The sequence below is a fragment of the Xiphophorus hellerii genome, chromosome 5 (genome assembly GCF_003331165.1).
Source record: "Xiphophorus hellerii strain 12219 chromosome 5, Xiphophorus_hellerii-4.1, whole genome shotgun sequence".
In the NCBI taxonomy this organism is placed as follows: domain Eukaryota; kingdom Metazoa; phylum Chordata; class Actinopteri; order Cyprinodontiformes; family Poeciliidae; genus Xiphophorus; species Xiphophorus hellerii.
In genome coordinates, this window is record NC_045676.1 from 20,433,188 (window position 1) to 20,455,067 (window position 21,880).

Genomic DNA, 21,880 nt, shown 5'->3' on the forward strand with positions numbered 1-21,880 from the left:
ATCCTTCCTTCCTTAAGCCATCTGGCCATCTATTCCACCAGGTGTTTTAGCATCTCTCCATGAAACCATTCATCTGTCCAGTTGTCCATCCATACCTCTTTGCAGCTTGTTTCCAGATTCCATGTTTTGATCTTAACCAAAGTAGAAATATGTTCAATATCCTACAGGAACACCCATTTTTATGTTAAATTGGGCTTAAGGGGACAGAACTGTGGGAATTTAGTTCTGACAAAATCTGACATGAAAACTTCTCTTCAAACATTTTAAAAGTCTTATGAGGCTTAATTTAGGTTTGAAAATGTATAGTTTTAAAGTGAACTCATGTCTAACTTTCTGGACTTTTATAACTGTGCTTTGTAACATGATCAAAGACACAAAAGAGTTTCCAAGACAGACAACTTGACCCATCCGATTATATAACACGCTCCATTTTCCATAAGAAAAATCTGAAAGACAGAAATTGGAGCTGAAAGCAAAGCAGGAAAAAACGTGATTAATGCTGAAGTGTTAGAAGTGAAGTCTAGACACGAGCTATATTAACCATTAAGGATCACACGTGGCACCGGTCACCGCCTGGTCCTGAGTCAGGCTGTGATCAAGGATCATGCCTGTGCAGCGTGGACTCCTGAAGCCTCTCCTCCAGGAGCGCTGATAAATAGCAGAGGAAGGGGGAGAAGTGTGAGGACGCAGTCAGCCAGATCCCATCTCCTCACAGTGAGTCTTTTCAATTTGCTTTTTTCATCTCAACAAATGTACACCATTTGAATAGCTTGTAATTAAAAGGAGTTGTCTGTTGCTTTTTAGGCTTAAGTGTTCTTTCAAAGGTGATCTATTGTGCGTCATTGAACAAGTTAAGATAGATTTTTGAGCTATACAAAACATGGTTAAATTTTTTGTATAAAATAATTCTTAGATATTGACATTTTAGTGCACAATTATACAAACTTGTAGATCTTTGAAAAGCAGAAGTAGAGCCTCCTGCACAACCAGCAAGAATGCAACAAGTGGTTTCTGGATGGGAAGTCGACAACAAAACAATTGTGTTTTCCAGCAGCCATTGCTGGAAATCACATGAAACTCATACAGAGGTCATGTAGCAGTAAAACCAGCCAACCAAAGACCCTGGAGCTCCCCTTGGGTTGCTAGGTAACAGGCTGTGGTTGCTGATTTCTGGCATTGCATTCGGAAGGTTTTTGAAATGGCTAATTTTCTAGCATTGATTTAAAAACAATAATTTATTGCCAGAACACGGCTACATGTTTTTTTAAAACCACCTGAGAAAAAATTAAGTTACAAAATTACAAGTATCAAGTCATAATATTATGAGATTAAACTCGTACAAAAAGTCATATTATGAGAATAAAGTCAATAGTTTGAGAAAAGTCATAGTAATATGACTTCATTCACATGTCCTTTTGGCTTTAAAATTGTGCAACTTTATTCTCATGATATTGACTATTTTATAGTACTATTACTTTATTATAATTAGTTTATTCTCGTACGAGTCCATTGTTGTGATATTGCAACTTTAATCAAATCAATTTTTTTTTTGTCTTGGTGTGACCCTAATACTCTTGTAAAGGTGCCCTTTAAACTGTCATGATAAAATGAGATGTTCTATAAAAGGCAGAGATGCTCTGGAACACTGAACTGTGACCTCTGACCCTCTCTGCCACATAGATATGGCCACATTGGCTTTTATTATCTCCATCTGGGAAGTGACGGCTTCAAGCTGCACCAATCACACTCACGATAGTGTTGTTGTTGTTTGCAGCAGTCGCAAGATAAAGAGGAAGTACAGCCACACACTCTGAGCTAACGTGCAAAACCTGCTCAGCCCGTTCTTCCTCTTTTTTTTTTGAAACTTTGATCACATGGATGCTGAGTTTCAGATGTGGTCCTGGTTCACTTCTGTTTGATTTATCTTCAAGCGCTCTGAAACTCTGATTATTTTTACTTTTAAGATGGCATTCGCTCTTTTAACCCTCCTGTCCGCTGTCGTCGGTGTGACCCTCTGCTATCCTGCTGCTTTTGAAGACCTGGGGGGAAATGGCAGTAAGTGTTTGTTTTCACCTTGACCATGAGTTTAAATGACCCTAGTTGTGTTGCTGTTCAGCTAACTGGTATTGTTTTACACCCTACCAGGCAACAGGACCTCCATTAGGTTCCTGGCTTTAGGGGACTGGGGTGGACTCCCTTCCGCGCCTTATGTCACGACTGTGCAGACAACTACAGCTCAGGAAATGAGCAAAGTAGCAGAGCAGATGGGCGCTGACTTTATTCTGGCGCTTGGCGATAACTTCTACTACAAGGGTGTGGAGAGTGTGGATTCCCCACGGTTTCAGGTCTGTTGAGTTTCTCTAGTATGAGACCACAGACACCCTTCTAAAAAGCCTTTTTTCTGTGAACTCAAACCTACTGTCTCTTCTAAATCTCCTACTTAAAGGAAACCTTTGAGTCTGTGTACACCTCAAAGTATCTCAGAGTCCCTTGGTATGTTGTGGCCGGTAATCATGACCATGCAGGAAACGTCACAGCTCAGATCGAGTACTCTCAAAGGTCCGACAGATGGTAAGGTGTGCTTAAATATATTGAAAACCTGGAACTTGTATAGATTCATTACACAAAGAGGAATATAATCAAAATGTTTCTTTAATTAATAAAAACCTACTCTTCAGTTTCTTTAAAAATCTGATAACTTATAATAAATGCAGTGTAACCCAGAAATTACTTTCTTTATGTTGTACAATCATGAAAGACTGCTGACTGGACAAATGTCCAGTAGGTAGTTGTTGACACTGTCCACACAAAGGCTAAACTTCTGAGTTATTGCTAATGGGCAACTTTTTAGAGGGCTGTTTCTGGGTATATTAATGAAAAGTTTAGTGGAAGGAAAGTGGGGGTAAAAAAAAAAAGTGTACAAATGACCTCGGTCTTCAGAGAATGTGCAGCAAAGCAAATACAAGGGTTTAGGGAAATTCACAAGGTCTGGAGTCGAAGTTTCCAAAAATAGAAGTAACCTTTGAAATCTATCTGTAATTAATGTGTACCAACTTCCCTCTTTCAGCTGAAATTCTGAAATAAATTTATTTAAAGGCATTCTACTTTCTTATGCATTTCCCAACAAATAACCAGAAGTTGTGAAGAGAACATTTTTTGTTTCTCCTTCGTTAGGAAGTTTCCCTCTTATTACTACGAGCTGAACTTCCACATCCCCAACACGGGGAAGACGCTCACCATCATCATGCTCGACACGGTGATGCTCTGTGGACACTCCGACGACTTCACTGACGAGAAGCCCAGAGGCCCCCTGCGTGCGGTGGACGCCAACCGTCAGCTGGTCTGGCTGCAGGACCGGCTGGCCCGGTCCAAGGCGGACTTCCTGTTGGTGGCGGGCCACTATCCGGTCTGGTCCGTGTCTGAGCACGGCCCCACAAAGTGCTTACTGAAAAAGCTTCGCCCTCTGCTCATTAAACACAACGTGACCTCGTACCTGTGTGGACACGACCACAATCTCCAGGTCAGCTCCAGAACATTTAACAAACAACTTTGTTTGCAGATTTTTTTTTTTTCAACTTTGCTCTTATGTTTCTTTCTTTTTTCACAGTATCTTGAAGAGTCTGGTGTGGGCTATGTAGTGAGTGGTGCTGGGAACTTTGTGGATCCTGACTTCAGTCACTTTGACCACGTCCCCAAGGACTCTTTGAAGTATTTCAATGGCCAGGAATCGACTCAGGGGGGCTTCGTTCATGCGGAGGTCACAAACAGCGCGCTGTTCCTGACCTACTTCCAGTCTAAAGGCACGTCTCTGTTCCGCACCGTCCTTTCCCAGAGGAAGTTCGGGTAGACTTCCAACTGAGGCAATCGTTTATTGTAAAAAGTATTAATCTGTGGTGTTGAATTAGTGACGTTTGATTCTACTTTTAACTTTGCCACAAAATTTTCAATGCTTTTGAATATTTTTAAAGGAATCAAAGTTTCATCTGTGAATTTATTGTAAGCTAAAATGTGTTTCATAAAGCGTGGTGTCTCTTGTTTTGACAGCAGTTTCCAAAGACTTCCTTCAGAAACTGTATGTTCAAGGGATTTATTGTATAATTTGTAATATCAAATAATGGCAGCATATTGGATTAGTTTTCCTCCCATTAGATGTCGTACATGGTAATGCTGTTCTTTTCACTTGTTCACACAGGAAACTGTTCTGGTGTTTGAGTGAAATTTAACACCACAGCTCCCTGGAAGGCTTTACTGTATAGCCATTTTATTTTTTTCTGGATGTCTGTACAATTTCTTTGCAATGGATTTTCTTTTCCTATGAAATCAATTCAAACCATTTTCTTAACATGTGAAAATAATCAAGTAAATGTTTTATAAAGTTTCTACGTTGCATTTTGTTTGTACAAAAATAGTCAATGCCAAGTAAACATCCTTCACAAGGAGAGTAACGTATGATCCAAGATGACACTCAGGGTTTCTTTAGTGTGGAAAACTTCAGGTGGTTTTCCAGGTTTGGAAAATATGGAAAAATCTTTACATTTCCAGATTTTTTTTTCCTCTCTTTTTTTTTGTCCTCCAATCCATTATTTGTCTTGTTTGCTTTTCCTTTCATCCCCTATTCATCCTTTTTTACCTTCTTCCTTTTTATTTCATCCTTCCTGTTATCCTTAAGTTTGACTCCCCTGTTTTTACCTGTTTCCTAGTCCTTCCTCCGTTGATACATTTTTGCATCATTTTCTTCTGTTCTTTCTTGTGTGCTGCCTTTTTTTGTTTTTTTGTCCTTTCCTCAATTTTCTTTTTATGGTATTTTACTTTTTCCCTCCTTGTCCCTTTTTTTTCTTGCTGTCTTTCCCTTTTTTTTCCTCCCTAATTTCTCTACCAGTTTTGCATAAAGCTTTTTTTTTGCCCATTTTTCTTTGTTAAATATTTCTGGTTCATTCAGATTGGATGTATAGTGTCTGTAAACAACAATTTCACAGGCCCTATACATATAGTGTCTGTAACATCCAGATTTAATGTTACAGACTCTTAATTGGATTTGTGTTTGGACTTTTACTGGACCGCTTTGACACATGAATACACTTTACTCCAGTTGTCCCCAAATGTGGGGTCACAAAGAGTGGCGTATTGAGATCTACTTCAAAAATCAAAAATGATTATGGGAAAGCAGGTTTATTCAATAAATCTTAGTTAAAAACAAACATCAAATGGATAAAAACAGTGTACGTAATTGCTGCTGATGCTGTTTGTTTCATATCCCTCTCTTATTTTGTGACTAAGCTACAATGTTTGGTGACCTTGTTTTGTTTCTGAACATAACATCAGACATTACTTTGCATTTTGGTCTCCTCTGACCAGAGCTCCGTCCACATGTTTGCTTTCTTCCCCACATGACTTGTTGCAATCTGCGAACAGGACATCTTGTGGCTTTTGTTCTCGCCACTCTTGTATGACTTTCAGATTTGTGAAGCTTTGCATCTCTGCAGCTGATAGGCTGTTGCTGCAGGGCAGTCTGGGACAAGACTTTGACTGTCAGCTCTTTTTCTGTCACAGAGAACGGCCTGGCCTGCCAACAGGGGATTAGCCTGAATGACTGCAGGTTGGCAGCTCCCAGGTCCATGATGACCTGAGCCAACCAATGACAGCTAACCTGGGAGAGAAAGCAAAAAAAAAAAAAAAACTACAAGCAGATGTTTTCTGTTCATTTCGTCTATCACCTTTGGAGAAGTTTTTTTTTTTGTTAAATGTGCTCTAATCTCTCTTTTTGTGTAAGAGAGTTTTAGAGGGAATGTTCTTCCCCTGGATGCCAAAACAACCACAATTTATAACATTTTGTTAAATTATAATCTCTAATGTTGAATCGAACTTAATCTTTTATGTGGCATAAAGGAAGAGACTCTTCTGCTCCAAGCATACTGTGGTCTTAGCTAAAGGCTATTATAAGGTAACTCACAGTAAGTGAGGGATATGTAGATCCAATTAGGATGAATTTCAGCCTGTTGGTGTAATGCACCACCAGACTGAGCGCTGGCCTGACAGTCCTCTGTCAGAACAGGAGAAGTTGGTTGGGGTAATCTGAGTATAAAGGACAGGTGAGGCTCACTTAACCCTGACTTACGTAAATCCACCACAGACCTGAAGAAAACCTAATCGGGCTGCTCATCGTGTCAGTTACTGCTGATTAGAGTCTATCTAAAGTAAGACGTGGCTTCACAGGAGGTACTCAGGCAGGTACTCGCAGACCATACTTTGCACATTAATCGCTTCGTTTTTTTAAGGTCGTGACATTTTCAACAAAACAGTTTCATTTCCTCTTGGCTTTTAAGAAGGTCATCTATTTCTGACCTCAGCAGGAAAAACTGTTTACCAAATCAAGTCCAAGCTGCCTCACAAATAAAACGATAACGAATCTTATCATTTTAAATGTAATCAGTCTAGTGAAATTTAGTTCAAGTTTGATCCATGTAAATACTGCAGTTCCAATGACTTATTCAATTTAGTCTAAACCTATTTCAAAAAAAGTAATAATATCCATTTTAGTATGTCCACACATAAAACTAAATACAAGGTATTATTAAGTTCAAACTGTAAACTCTATTCAATTTATATTAATCCAGTTCCAGGTGTTCATATCTGATTGTTTTACATTTTGAACAAGAAATAAACATTGACTGGATTGCTTAATAAAACAATGAAATAGTCCTTTAACATAACTTATAATAAACCACCTCTAGGGTTATTAACCAGTTGATGTACATGATCATTTTTTTCTCACAATATTGAAGCTATGCTTAACACATGGTCCAACTCCAATTTTAATTTTTATTCTCTCTAAGGCACAATCATCAAAAGCACAAGAAACAATGAGTTGAAATATTTTACACTATGTGTAATGAATCTATACAGTGTTTTTGTTTTTTTCAAAATACTCAGATTTTTTTTAGCTGCACATGTTGAGTAAAAATAATAACTTCTTCTTTCCAGGACTTTAATCTCTGCTGAGAGATTAAAGTATGACTCCATAGTTTGCACTACTATGTCTATGTTATAACAGGATAACACTGCATGTTTTTATTGTGTGGTGTTGCTCATCTCTTGTTCAGTTGCTCTATATTAAACAACCATCCCACTCTGAACCAACATTTTCTGCAATTAAAATCACATCCCCTACCATGTTTATCACAGGTTAGTTGCTTCATCCATTTGTTTGAGGTTTGGGGACGTTCTCGTGGTTCTAGTGCATGTTGCGTAAGCAACATACTAAGATCCTTAACATCACCAACTCTGATTTGACTAGGATGATCCAGTCGTCTAAATCTGCAGCAAAGTAATAAAAGGGCATTTCGGATGCCAAACTTGCTCATCTAATCTCCCCACTCTAATCTCTGCCCATCACAAAATACACACAGTCTGCTTTTCACATATGGGATGAGCAATGTCAGCGCAAAGTACCAGATTTTCAAAACAAGGTTAGATCAGCAACTTTTAATTTTGTTTTTAAAAAAATAGCCATGGAAATTAAAGAAAAAGTAAAACTAATTCAAATAGATAAATTAGCATAAAAAATAAATGACATTGAGGAAATTGATCTGATGCACTTAAATGCTGTCAAGTTTTTAACTATACTCTGTTTTTTTTTTTCACTTTAGCCAATATCCTGTCTGTATAAAACCCCATAACGTGATTTTGTCCTGCAGACTGAGGCTCCTTTGACTTAATTGTCTCAACGCATTAATATATACATTTATATAAACATAAATGAATGAAACTAATAGCAAAAATGTAAATAAAAGCAAACATTCTTAAATAACACACTTAAATACTACAATTTGAAGATGAAGAAAATATGAAATTGAAATAAACATAAAACGGCTTTATTCGGTCTTTGGGCTTATTTTTACTTTATTTATATAGAAAACAATACTTTCACTCTATTTTTGAGGTTTCCATTTTTTCCTGTTAATCGTTGAGTCTCTAAAAGGTATCACAGAGTCAACTTAAAGTGGTCACCTTAACTAATTGAATTAACTTCATCCCAACAGCCAAGCTCCTTAAGGCCCACAGATATTTTCAGCATCAGAATACGACTGTGTCAGCATATGGTAGCGCCTTACTCCGTTATTTGTCTTTAATTCACAAAGAAAGCAGACATTTGAATCCTGCAGTGTGTGTTATTTTTGCTTTTTTTATAGCTCATTTTAAAATTAAAATAAAAAAATCAGTTGAAGACAAACTATCAGTGGAGGACATTAAACCTGGCAGTGTGAGCGTAAGATGCTAAAAGAAGTCTTCAGGGCAGGTTTGTACTGCTGTTGATAAGAAATTACATTCTTGTACCGTCATAAGTTTAACTTCCATATTTGATATGCAAGGATGAAAACATTTGTTATTTGAGAAAAGCTGAAAGGCCAAACTAAGGTTTCTCAGAAGGAATATAGAGAAATAGCAGGACTTCTGAGAGTAATGTTCTTAGGTTAGAAGAATCTAAACCTAATTTATTTGGAAATCAGATCAAGACGACACGTCTGACATAAACCAAACAGCATTTTAGGAAAATAACCACAGAAATTGCTTCACTCCAGGAGAGCCAGGTCAGCTCACCTTCATCAAAGCTCACCTGCATCCTCCCAAATGGGTTTTCACTAGTCCTGGAAGGATGGGGTGTCTTAACCTTTTTCTCAAATAACACCTTTGTTCAATTTGCAAAATAAAGTTTGTCTCATTGAATTATCTTAGCAAAGGTTTAAAAAAATTAATTAGACATTATTATGTCAACAATTCTTTTGAAATTCATGAATATATTTATTAGAATAATAAGTAGGATATTTTTTCACACGACTATGAACAATATATGTTGCTTTAAAGGAACAAAGGCTCCTGAAAACAATTAAATGAAATAATCAGTTGAATCGCTTGGTTTGGCAGGTGAAAAAAGATCACTGCATTGTCTTGGCACAAAACTCTTGGAAAAAGCAACTAATGAAGGCGATCCTCCTGAATATTCCAGGCTTTGGGCGAGTGAAAACATCTGGTATGTTTCCTTCTCTTGCAGAAAAACACTATTCTGTTTTTTTATAGCAGAACAGCCATGATAAACTTATTACTGCTTGTATGTTCCACAAAAGACGTCAAAAAGGAAGATCTCCGAATGACAATCGTCTCTTGGGGTTACTCGTGGATTTTCAGCACATTTTCCAAGGTAAATTAGTTCTCCAAACATTTTGGAAACTGGTATGTTTTAACTAGAAGTGGCTTCAGATGCAGAAGTAGCTGAAGAGACTCGGTGTGTGTTTATCTCCTCACGCATCACTCTCCCTGGGAAGCGGCTGAGTAGTGGTGGGGCTGGCGATGCTGAGGGGGCTGGGGAAGAACGAGGGGATGTATGGGATGACGGACATCAGCGGGCTGGCTAACGGGCTCTCGTTGACGGGGGTCATAGGGATGATTATGTCGTCCTGGTTCCAGACGTGGAAGGCGTTTGGGTGGGAGTGGCTCAGGGCAGGCGGCATGTGAAGAGGGTCGACACCCCCTACTTCTGCGTCCTTTTTCAGGTCGTCGTCAAGTGGGCCCAGCAAACAGTCTGTGAACAAACACATTTCATGAATGTTATTTCCAACATTCTATGAAGACAACATAGCGCTGAAGGGTTTCACCCAATAAAAAGCGTTCAACCTCCACTTTCTGTACAATTATGTATGTAGTGTGTATTATTCCTGTTTTGCAAGATAATTTTGGGTAATCAACACACCTGCCATACTATAAAATGTTTTATATCAGAGGAATTGCTTTGATGTTACAGGAAAGCAAATAACTTGAAGAGATATTTCTAAGGATTTCTGTTCTTTTGCACTCATGCATTCATTCTTTGCATATAAAATTCAGGATATTACCACCATTTTATCCAGGGCTAAGAGAAGATTGCTATTTTCCAAGATTATGTTGTAGCTACAACTGCAATCGCTACAATAATACTACAGTTTCAATAAACTACAGAAAAGTGTGTGTGTGTGTGTCCTTGATGAAATAAAGAACTTGACTGAGAATGATCGTCTCTATTTCTTAGAATAGCATGTGTCAAATTTGAACATTTTCTGAATAAAATTGCAAAGATGAGAGTTGACTGCTTTACTTGACACAATGATTTTTGAGAGTAGAGGGCACACAACTAAAAGCCTGATTAGCTCATGCTTAGGTCAAGAAGAATTATGTTGTGGAGCTTATGTGTTTCCTCTGACTGAATCGGATACCTGTTATATCCAGCATGAGATCTTTAATGAGGTGACCGACGATCGCGTACGCCACAGCAACAACAACCAGGGCAGCCATGATGAGGTACAGCACTGACTTGGGGAGCTGGATGAGGTCCCTAGGTGGGGGCTTGTATTGCTTATACAAAGGTTCCACATTTTCTACCAAATACTGGAAGGACTGTCCCACTGGGTCTGTGTAGTTAAAGCTGTCCATATTTCCAGAGTAGGAGCTTCCTCTACTGAAGAGTAGCTTCTTCTGTACATTCAAAGGAAAACAGCTTGTAGTTTAAGTCTTCTTCCTGCTGAAGAGTCTCTTCCTGAAGCAAAAATAGCAAATCTGAGCATTTCAAAAATATTAGAAGTAGTGAATGAAGAAAGTCTCTTACCTGACAAATGCTAGGCTTTTGTCAATTCCAGCATTTAGATTAACTATTACTATTTAATCTAACTAAATCCTGCTCTCCACGGTATCACATCATGATTAACATTATTTGGTAGACGGTGAAGAGGCATCATGGTATTTTCAAAAGGCTGTGCGCTTCCGTATGCTGCTTCCTCTGTCCTGACATAATCCAGAGTGTGGACAGTGACAGAGTGAAGGGGAAGGGAAGGAAGGGATTACATCAGATCACAGCGCCGATCCAGCTGCACCCCATCCCAACCCTATCCCAGCTCACAGAACTGGAGGGCATTTAATCCGCAACAAATCTTGCCAGTGCTGCATCAAGCGCTTTACACAAGACTGCCCACCTAAGGTACAATATCTTTACTGAATTGAATCATAATTGAATAATTGAATCAATCAGACACTATTTATAGCAAAGCAACTTAACTAATTATTCTAAGTGTTAGTGATGTTTCAGTTGGACGTAACTAAATTCATTTGAACTAAGCAACACAAAACTCAAGCACAACAGACTACTTTTCTACTTATTTAGCAGTAGCATCCAGTGACTGTTGAGAAGGCAAGAACTGATATTGTTAAATGATGATTTAATAAAGCCATCCTGTCATCAAGGAACAAGAGCTAGACAAGAACAAAGAGCAATAGTTACAAACGTTTTCACCATTCGCTGTTACACATAGCCCATTATATTAGTGCAATTATTTTCATTAATACAATAAATTACAGGTTTTTCCATAAACATTTCAAGTGGCTCAAATATACTTCAGTCTCAACCTTGGCCCCTTATCGACTGAAGCTAAAATTTATATTTTTTCTTTAAGTAAATGAGTAAACAACAACATTTAATTTGGCTCAATAAAATATATTTTTAATTTAACTTCACTGAATATCTTTCATTTTTCTCTGTTTTGCTGTTAACCTTTTCTGTGTTAACGGTTAACCGTTTCGTGTAGAATGCGTTCCGTTACCATGGCTACAGTCCCAATGAAGTTACCCTAAAAAAAATACAATCTCATAACCTCCGGCTGACAGGTAAGTCATCTGACATCTGTTACTAAGAACTTAATAAGATCTTTCAAGTATTTTGTAACCCTCTTAAACTAACATCTGGAAGTCCTTTTAATGAAAAGACATTAGAATATGGTAGTTTAAAGTACAGGACTTTAAACTACTGTAGCTCGATGGTTGCTAATCACTTCTTACTTCTGTACATTCTGCCTCAATATCTAGTTACCTAAAAATACTACTGTATACACTCTATTATGTTGTAAATAGCGTGAATTCACAAACTGCAGACCAAAATGTGGGAATTTTATATTTACTAACTACAGAAAATATCACTTTGCTAGCTTCTGCTAGCAACACGTTAGCATGTGACAGGATGCCTACATGCTAACCTTTTGCTATAACAGACCGGATATAATGTTTATTTGAGTATTAACAAGGACATTTGTTTTGACTTTCTGTACATTGTAATTTTTAACAAATTGGAATCATTATGAATTCAAATGATTCACTTAATATCACAATATTGACACCATAAGTTAATGTTTTAAATATGTTAATTTTCTTTAAATATAAAACATTTTTAACATTTCAACATATAAAGCATTGCAAATTTAATCCACAATTAGCATTTAGCATCACTTTTTAAGCGTGTTTTCCAATCCAATAACCTTTACTGAAAGCTAACTAGGGCACACCCATTTATTAACCTTGGCTAAATATAGCAAGCATTTTTGTCCTATTCTTGTTGCTCAGAATAGATGAAAAAATAAATATTTTAACCAAGAAAGTAAAGGACAATTAACTCAAAAATATAGGACATTTGGCCCTGAAAAACACACACCGTCAGTGTAAATTGCTTAAGGTTTTAGAATTTTTTTGAATGATGCAAAACATATTGATGTCATTAGTTTGGGTTCTATGGACAATTCATGTGGACTTATCTTCTATCAGTGGTTTGAAATGACATTCACTGTATTTATTTATAATGCACCCATTATAAAGACAGCAAATGTTTTAGCCTGATGTTTTTTCAACTTAACATTAACTTTTTTAGCACTCGTTTGTCATAGTGGTAATATTTTTACATGCGGTCTAAAATTTTCAATGTAAATAACATTACTTTCACTAAAGTTAATCTTGTGCTTTCCTACAACCTAACCTTAACTCAGACTCTGCCTTACGGTCAGACAGGCCAAAATGGATTACTTCTTTGATGACCTTCCATCCAGCTCCCTATCTACTCCTAAGAAAGGACATGAAGACTCACTGATGGTAAAACTATGGAATTATATAAAATCTACTTTTAGATAAACACATATAGGCAAGAACCTTCTTTAACATTAAATGTAATTTCATGACTTACTTTAAATACTCTCATTGTTTAAATAAATGGTATGAACCACTGCATTTCTTTTTCATAAAACATAAACATTGTAAGTTACCAAGTTAATTCTCAGGCTCTCTTAAGGTTCAAGAGTAAAAAAAAAATAGTTTTGGTCAAACCGATTATTTATACTTTGAGAATGTCTATTTTGGTCTGTAATTTTTCTTCTGGATGACGAAATAATTTCTTGCAATATTTTCCTTTCTTTTCAGGTGGAAGATACAGATTGTGATTTGTCAAGAAACAAGTCATCAAGTGTGAGCATGACTGAGCTTCAAGAGCACCGTAGCAGGTACAAAGACACCCATGCAGGCAGAGAAAATGTAAACATGTTTTAGGAAATTACGTATATTCCACCTGTTACATTTTAACATCGGTTGCAGCTCATACATTGATGACATCAGCAAAAGAGCACAAGAAATGGTGGAAAAAATAAACCATGGACGAACCAGAGACCAGGAAATGATGGACAGCTTTCAGAAGCAGCTAACAGAGAAGGTGTGAATACCTCTTAGATATTTTGTCCAGAAAAGCTCTGATTCTGAGGACAGAGCTCTGATTCTACTTCAGACCCTTCTCTCCTGTTTTAAACAGAGATTCTGGCCTTATTTCTTTCCTCTCGTCTTCAGGTGACAGAGATGTGTCAGCTGATGAAAGAGGAAATGTTCACCATCTATGAGCTTAACAGCAATGAAATCCAGGTGAAGCTGCAGGAGCTGTCAGAGGTGCTGGAAAACTGCTCTAAGCTGGAGCACGAGCTCCTGGAGGCCAGTCAGGCCTTGGCATGCCTCAAAGATGGTCTCGACATTAATCAGAGAGCAGAGCCCTAACAAATTAATTCTATGCTCAACTGGGGTTATTAAATTGAAGTCATGTGGAATGGTTTTTGTGGTTTCGTTGGTGTTAAATAATTATGTTCATGTGTCTTCCTTCCTTCTCTATTCCTAAACAACTGATTTTGCCTCTGGTTTCAGTTCACCATTTTCGGACATGAGCTAAAACAAAAACAGACTAGCCAAAGCTAAGTTCACATTTGCTTCATGTTCAGTTTCAGCATCGTATTGTTTTGTAATAAATACATTCACAAGAAAAGGGAACAATGCCAAGTTATGTTGTGTTATTTACAGAACATTTGCAGCACACAAATCTTACTCGGAGGAATTATCAGGGTCTGTATATACAGTATTTCAACTATAATCATTCAAACCAATTTATTTACATAATCAAGTAATACAAAATATAACATTCACCAACTTATTAAACAATCAAACGCTTAACTGTTTGTTTTTTTTTACTATACAAGTCATAACTTTTATAGTGAACAATAGTTCAAATACTGACAGTAGCCCTAAGCATGAAACTTCAACACAAATAAATATCTTGTCCCAGTAGTTTCATAAACATAAGTGTGATCAAGTATTTATCACATATGTCCAGCAGCACTGCTGCTTGTAGGAGGAAACTGTACTTCCCAGATTTTTCAGATCATCAGCTTTATCTAGATGCTGAAGTCCATCTATTTTTCCACGGTGAACGCCTGCAGCCCGGTGATAGCTCGGCCCAGGATCAAAGCATGAATGTCGTTGGGTCCCTGTCAAAGGAAAACAACAAAAAAAAACATCTTAAACAAGGTGTTCTGACATAGCACAAGTGATTTAAGATGGAACTTCAACATTCTGTTGCTGACCTCTGGCGGTGTTTATGTGTAACTGCAAGATAAAAACAGACCATTTTCCCCTTGTTTTATGACGCATGATTAGTAGTTGTTTTTCTCCGTTTTCCACCACAATACCAGTGTAAATGAAGAGGAACAAAAAAAATGATCAAATTTCTAAGTTCCTCTTGAGTTTTGACTAAGATATGTGTTTAAAAACCCCATTTTTTAATCACAATTTTTGGAGTTTATTATTGCATCTGTCTTTTATTGTCCTTTCAATTCAAAAGCAGTCACTGTCTGTTAAGCAAAATTATATTCTTAAGACAACTATACACAAAATGTTGAAAAAAGAATTGCACAGTGGTGAAATATTTTTATCTTCAGTTCAACCAAACTGTTTCACTTCTTCCCTGTACCTATCATTATGGTAATTTCGGAATGGAAATCCTTCGCTTACAGGAGTTAACATTTTTTTCTGTCTTCTCCTCGCCATATGTTGATTTTTCAGTAGAAAATCTTTGACAGATACAGATGCTGAACTGATAACTTACTGATAAACAAGCATTAATCAAAATGACTACCTCTGAAAATATCTCATCACTTAGCAACAGTGTATGAACATAATATCATAGCACATTTTGTCTAACGTTTCAGAGTGTGCTTGGTATAAAATAACATAATATCTCACTTTGCTGGACTGAATTACTTTTGTCTTTGTAGATCATTTAGTGCAAAGATGATTTAAAACATTGAGAGTGTTGCACAGATAATATATTGAACTTTCTCATGTGTCCAATAGCTGAGGCATGCAGCACTTAATGCAATAACATTTGCACAATAAAATATTAAATAAACTCATGCTTTAAGAACACGGGTATGACATCGATAACTATCGTATTTTTCAGACTATAAGCCGCTACTTTTTTCCTACGTTTTGAACCATGTGGCTTGGGTTTTTCTTCAACCGCCAGGGGGCTCTTTAGCAGGAAGTGAGTCATTGGAAGTCAAAATTGGACATCAAAGAAGAAAGTATTAATTTTCATTTAGAACAAGCACATGCAAGCAGCAGCCATGATGGAGAAATTTCTTCAAACTCATATGATGCAGATTTTAAGTTGAGGGCTATCGATCTGGCAGTACAGGAGGGAAATAGAGCCGCTGCACGTAAAGTCAGCGTGAACGAATCCATGGTTCGGCGTTGGGAGACGGAGGGCTGCGCCTTAATAAATCCAGCAGATTTATTAGGACGCAGCCCTTTGCTGCCCTCTGCGGGGTCCTTATGGAAAACCGAGAGCGGCGGAGATACCAGTGGCTTATAGTCCGGTGCGGCTTACGTTTCCTTTTTTTCCCCTAAAAATTTGTAAGTGCGCCTTATAGTATGGTGCGCTCTATAGTCTGGAAAATACAGTATTAAAACGTGTTTTTCTTTTTATAGCTCAGCTTTTTCCTGCTTTTTCCCTACCAATCGGTCCTCTTATTACAACCCATCCTGGTTTATGTGACTGCACACACATCTAGAGTGAGTTGTTTTACTGAAATTTATTTTGCCCTGGACTCGTAAAGAAAACCTGTATAAGTCGAATCTGTTGTCTAAGTTTGGGCTGCTCCTCTCACTCACCTTCGTAAGTGTTGATAGCCTCCATTTTCATGACGTGACTGATGATGTGGTACTCGTCTGCAATGCCGTTTCCTCCCAACATGTCCCTGGCTTGTCTGGCAATATCCAGAGCCTTGCCACAGCTATTCCAGCCCTAAACTCTGCCATCCTCACACCTGGCCCAGAACACAGCAATGTCTGCAACAGGTGAGTTTGTGATCCTGGCAGAAAAAAATAGCACCGTCCATATCATATGTCTGGATGCGCTCAGCACATTCAAGTGAAAAAAAACAATCAGTATAATTTTCCAGTTACTGGAAAATTAACTTCCTCATCGGCCTGTTCTTGGACCCCTTCTGTTTTATTACATTTCTCCTTCCTTCAAGAATGTTTCAATTGCAGATGGCACTCAGGTTTACTTTTCATCTCAGTCCACCTTCTTCTCAAACTTGTGCTGCGTTCCAGTTGCCTCAGAAGTTGGAACTCTGAGCTGGGTTGGACTTTACACCCAAAAAGCAGCATTCAAGTTAACACTATACAGCATGGCAACATCCGAGTAGACAATGTTCGCAGAACTTCTTACTACCATTGTTTTAAGCAAATAATGGTAGCTACTCGGGTCACTGCCGTGGTTTGGTTCAGTCAACCCAAAGCAGCCAATGATTTCCCCCCAAGCTGCAGAATAAATAAACACATACCGGTGAGTGTAATGATCTAATTGTTTTCCCTCTGGAACCAAAGTTGGTTGGAAAAAAAGCTGCACCTTACCAAGTCTGGGCAGGTACTTCTCCTTCTGGGCCTCTGTGCCGTAAGAATAGATGGGGTGCATGACTAGCGAAGACTGGACACTCATGACAGACCGATACCCACTGTCCACTCTCTCAACCTCTCTAGCAATCAACCCATAAGCAACATAACTAGTGCCTGCACAGCCGTATCCTGTAGTTTAAACAGAGAGAAAATTATTGTTAACAAACAACTCAAAAAGGAGCCCTTACAATATTTTGTTAAATTATATTGAGATTTTATGTAATAGACTAACACAAGATTGTGGATAATCATAAAGTGAACAATACAAAGTACAATACCAGCCTTGCACACATGAAGACTGACGTTTTTGCCCTATCTTCTTTGCAAAATACCACAATCTGAGTCAGATTGGATTAAGAGAGTTCTTAATATTTTCAATCTTCCCACAGACCAAAATTATTCGTTTTGGTCTTGTTTCTGAATGGGCCATTTTGACAGACATTCTTACCCTTCAATTTAAACCACTCTATTGTAGCTCTGGCTGTATGCTTGAGGTCATTGTTCTTCAAGAAATTGGGCCTCCACTCCTGTCTTAAGCCATTTATTCCATCTGTTTTCCATCAACTCTGACTAGCTTCCATTTCTGTTACGAAGAAAAGCATCCCCACAGCATATTCCTGCCAATACCAAACTTCAAATTAAGAATGATATGTTCAGAGTGATGAGTGTCACCAAAATATTTAAAACTTGGGATACTGTTTTATCATCAAGCTTTGCTTTAAACTCCTCCAAAGCTTTCTTTTTGACATGTCCGCTGACCTCCTCAGTTATGATGCTGTTTTTCCACTAACACAACCAGCCGGATTTATATTGAGATTAAATTACATACATATACCATCTTACAATTAATTAGTTGACTTCAGAAAGCAAAGTGGGCTTAATACAAATGCCTACCATGCTCAACTATTTATTTGTATAAAAAATTTGCAAACAATGTGCTTTTTTCCACTTCTTAATGTGAAAAAGTTCTAAAGGTATGAATACTTCAGAAGCTCCTCTACACAGTCATTTGAATGTGTGCATAAGTTAAGGCCTTTGTGTTTCTTTTGCCTTTAATTGTTGGCCCGAGGACACCCAACTCCCCCATTTCTGAAACAATCTCTCGGTGGAAATCTGTGAGGCGGTACAGGTTTGAATAATCAAAAACCTGCAGCTCTCTGCAGAAACTCTTTTGACACTTTCTATAAAGGTGTAAGTAAACATACAAAAGTTTAGAATGAATTTGTTTTCCTGTGACTAATAGTCTTAACTTACGTCCATGCCTGTTAGCCATCAGAATGCGAGGCATGAGCATTTCTTGGCAGTAGTTGCGGAAGGTGTCCCAGATCATGATTTCCTCTTCTGTCAGCTGACCCTCGAGATCCAGAGAGTCCTGCCAGTTGAAAGCCACCTTAGCTGTAGGTCAGCAAAAAGTATATGCATACATCAATTATGTCACTGTCATACACAACTGCAGAAAATGTTTAGACAAACTTCTTTTAGTCTACACTTACCTGCGTTTGTGGGCTTTTTGAACTCTTCTGCGTCTAAAAGACACAGCAACACTGCATTATGCAAGGTGTTATATATGCTTAGATATAATTTTATCTTCTCATTTGTATTTAATTTAATTTTAATTTTTTTTTTTTTTGTGCTTTTTCCCCCCATTTCTCACTTAAATTCATTTAAGCCCTCACTGGAAGTACCTTTAGCAGATGCAGCAGCTGTGCCCTGGGCTCTGCGTAACTTTTTTGGTGCTTCTAACATTAATAACACACTGATTTACTGTTTATTTATTGCGTATATTTTATTATCTGAATTTCAGCAACGACTTTTCACTCCAAAATGGTTCATAGTTATTGGACTCAAGTAGGAGGTGGGTGTGACGAGGGTGTAGCTTTACCAGTTCTCAGCTCATAGGCTGGTAATTTAAGAATGGTAAACACTTTCAGTTCTATAAGCTTGAAAGCAACATTACATATATATACATACAACTTACAGGCAGGTAAACTTAACAACAGATAGATAGATAGATAGATAGATAGATAGATAGATAGATAGATAGATAGATAGATAGATAGATAGATAGATAGATAGATAGATAGATAGATAGATAGATAGATAGATAGATAGATAGATAGATAGATAGATAGATAGATAGATAGATAGATAGATAGATAGATAGATAGATAGATAGATAGATAGATAGATAGATAGATAGATAGACTCCCTGAGTTTTTTCAGTTTTTATATAAGAAATTGAAAATGAAATGTTAAATTAAGATTCTATATTTATAACTTCAGCCCAGTTTCAATATCAATATCAGTCTACCCATAGAGAACAACAAAACTAACCAATGAGGAGTGAGTACACTTTTTGAAGATTTGCTGCTTAAAATGCACCAATTTTTACCAATTAATTTTATAAATGTTCTAAAGTTACACTACATCTAGTTTTAGATCTGTTTTATTTTACAACATGGCAGATTCAGATCTTTATTGCCCATCAAGATTAAACATGTGGTAAAATGCAAGAACATGAATATTTGACATGTGTTCATACAAATTTTCACTTGCTAGTAGTATGAGTTGTATTCTCCAAATTAAAGGCCCATTATTGTCAGTAGCAGATAAAGATTACCCTTTATGTTTATTATCAAATTTATAGTTTGAGTAATTGAGTTCAGTTGATTATTTTTGTCCCAGAATGTCTTTTGAGCATTTTGAGATGAGATCATATTGTGAAAAAATTAAAAAAGCTTTACTTTCACAACTTCCAGTTGCATTTTTCCAGGAATACAAATATTGCAAAAGATTCACTTCTGAGACACAGCATTTAATCTAATAATCCTGTTGAAACTGGTATTTTCTCTCTTTTTTTGCAAAGTTCTACATTAGTATGCTATCAAAGGCAAACAGAATTAAAAGAAAGCTTTGCAGCTTGTAAGATGTATTCAGCTGCTTTGGCTTCTGCGGTGTTATAGCACAGGGGATGAGCTCTCATGGTTTTCTGAGGAAACCTGATTACATCTCATTCTGTTAAATTATTCATTCCTTTTCTGGCAAAGCTGCACATTACACTTTTATGTCTGACAGTTTCAGCAAACTGAGTTATTTTAAGAAATGTGAGAGTGTCTCCCAAAGCGTTGCCATTTCAAAGATGTTTTTATTTTACCAGGAAGGTCATCAACTAAGTTTAACATCTATCTGCATCTCACCAAGCCTATGGCTCTCCTTTTACACATTGTGCTACTCTTAATGTTGCATGATCTTTTACTTGTACTATTATTACTCTGAAATGCACATTGTAAAGGTCCATATTTGTAGGTTTTGTGGTATATTGTGGAGTAATTAAGCCAGATAGCCACAAACTAAAGATTACGCTTTTAATCTTTCTGTTGGAATAAAATTGATTGATCAGAACTTAATTTGGACTCAATTGGTTTCAAAATAGGCATTGGTTGTTTTTGTTTTAAGTAGGGTTAGGCTAAAAAACAATATCCCAAGCTTTGAACATGTATTTATCATGCCACTGTTAAATCCATTATCTGACAATATTAAGAGTGTGGCACAACTGCTTCCACATAAACTGACAAGCCAGGAGAGAACATTAATTTAGAGAATTAGCTAAGAGGCCTGTGGTAACTCGTGATGAGTTGCAGAGCTCCACAGCTCAGGTCGGACTATCTGTCCACCCAATAATGATTAGCCGAGTACGTCACAAATCCAGACTTTATCAAACAATGGTAAGAGGAATGGCACTGTTGTATTAAAGCCATGGTAAGTCCAGTTTAAAGCTTGCACCAAGTCAAGTTGCAACAAGTGCATACAGCAAGTGACAAAATATTTGTTGTCACTTGCATGCAAAATGTTATGTGTGGAGGAAAACACTGCTCATTACCTGAACACACTTTCCCTGATGCTGCCACCCTGTAGCGATGAGTTTCGTCTGCAGGCACAGGAAAGCTGTTCTGAGCTGATATGATGAGTGGTTAAAATAGAGTACAATGCTGGAAAGAAGCCTGTTACAGGCTCCAAATAACTTGGGACTGGGGCGGAGTACTGCTTTCGAGTAGGAAGGCTCTAAACATACAGCCAAATGTTAAGGTGTTGGAATTCCTCAGACCTAAGTTCAGATCTAAATCTAATTCCCTGTGAATACAGTTCGATTCACAGGAGTCTTCAGTGTAATCTGACTGTGATTAAGCCGTTCTGAAAAAGAAAAAAAGGGGGGAGAAAGGATGACGTTTAGCAAAATTTGACAAAGATGTGCAAAGCTGGCAAAGAAATACTTTTTAAAAATTGCAGTTCCGGTTGATATCAGGTTCCACAAAGTATTAACTCAGCGGTAAGTGTATATGTTTTTCCAATTTTTGAAAAAGAAAATCGATTTCTTTTTCCATTTTTTTTTATCCATAACCTAGTTATTAATTTCTTTACAGTATATAGCCAATTATACTTTTAATTATGTTTGTTATAATGATGAAAATTTTCCATTTAAAAGTATATAGCCTAAATGTTTGCAATGCAAACGATTTACTTATGTGAAAAGGGAAATAATTTCTGCTCACTCTTACTTTTTTTTTTTTTTTTTTTTACAAGTTTTTGATATAAAACAAAAACGCAGATTCACAAAAGTAACAATATTATTATTTTTTTTTTTTACATAAAACATTTTTTTTTAATTTTTTTTAAACTTGTTACGCCCATTGAAATAAACAGTTTAGTTTTCTCAACATAAACATTCCAGAGCAATGTGAGCGAAACCTCAACCTCTCTGCTCAGCGACACT

General features: G+C 37.1%; 2 protein-coding genes across 5 annotated transcripts; one reads left to right on the plus strand and one right to left on the minus strand.

Annotated features, from left to right (window-relative positions):
• Positions 1 to 612: 612 nt before the first annotated feature.
• acp5a (acid phosphatase 5a, tartrate resistant) lies at positions 613 to 4,379 on the plus strand. The gene is made up of 6 exons (XM_032562166.1): positions 613 to 714; positions 1,965 to 2,055; positions 2,146 to 2,345; positions 2,447 to 2,571; positions 3,175 to 3,520; positions 3,608 to 4,379. Exons 2-6 carry the CDS (start codon positions 1,965 to 1,967, stop codon positions 3,845 to 3,847), a joined length of 1,002 nt encoding a protein of 333 aa, XP_032418057.1. The 5' UTR covers positions 613 to 714; the 3' UTR covers positions 3,848 to 4,379.
• Positions 4,380 to 14,067: 9,688 nt separating this feature from the next.
• On the minus strand, positions 14,068 to 21,684 carry LOC116719851 (glutaryl-CoA dehydrogenase, mitochondrial-like). Of its 4 annotated transcripts, none has more exons than XR_004339275.1 (5): positions 20,990 to 21,684; positions 18,603 to 18,635; positions 18,364 to 18,504; positions 16,321 to 17,238; positions 14,068 to 14,636 (listed from the first exon to the last, which is right to left on the minus strand). XR_004339275.1 is itself a non-coding variant. In XM_032562597.1 (5 exons), exons 1-4 carry the CDS (start codon positions 18,754 to 18,756, stop codon positions 16,348 to 16,350), a joined length of 639 nt encoding a protein of 212 aa, XP_032418488.1. In that variant the 5' UTR covers positions 18,757 to 19,126; the 3' UTR covers positions 14,068 to 14,636; positions 16,321 to 16,347. The 4 variants fall into 4 exon arrangements, 2 of the variants coding, with proteins under 2 accessions (XP_032418488.1, XP_032418487.1); XM_032562597.1 differs by lacking the exon at positions 20,990 to 21,684 and having other exon boundaries at positions 16,321 to 16,520; positions 17,068 to 17,238; positions 18,603 to 19,126; XM_032562596.1 differs by lacking the exon at positions 20,990 to 21,684 and having other exon boundaries at positions 16,321 to 16,974; positions 17,068 to 17,238; positions 18,603 to 19,126.
• Positions 21,685 to 21,880: the final 196 nt, after the last annotated feature.

Excerpts from the sequence above, each read along its gene's own strand:
- acp5a (XM_032562166.1), top strand. The coding sequence starts at position 1,965 with ATGGCATTCGCTCTTTTAACCCTCCTGTCCGCTGTCGTCGGTGTGACC. Across the intron at positions 2,056-2,145 it reads AGACCTGGGGGGAAATGGCA|GCAACAGGACCTCCATTAGG; the intron begins GTAAGTGTTTGT and ends ACACCCTACCAG. Across the intron at positions 2,572-3,174 it reads TCTCAAAGGTCCGACAGATG|GAAGTTTCCCTCTTATTACT; the intron begins GTAAGGTGTGCT and ends CTCCTTCGTTAG.
- LOC116719851 (XM_032562597.1), bottom strand. The coding sequence starts at position 18,756 with ATGGGGGGAAAAAGCACAAAAAAAAAAAAAATTAAAATTAAATTAAAT. Across the intron at positions 18,505-18,602 it reads CAAAAAGCCCACAAACGCAG|CTAAGGTGGCTTTCAACTGG; the intron begins GTAAGTGTAGAC and ends GCTGACCTACAG. Across the intron at positions 17,239-18,363 it reads GATGGCTAACAGGCATGGAC|GATACGGCTGTGCAGGCACT; the intron begins GTAAGTTAAGAC and ends TTTAAACTACAG.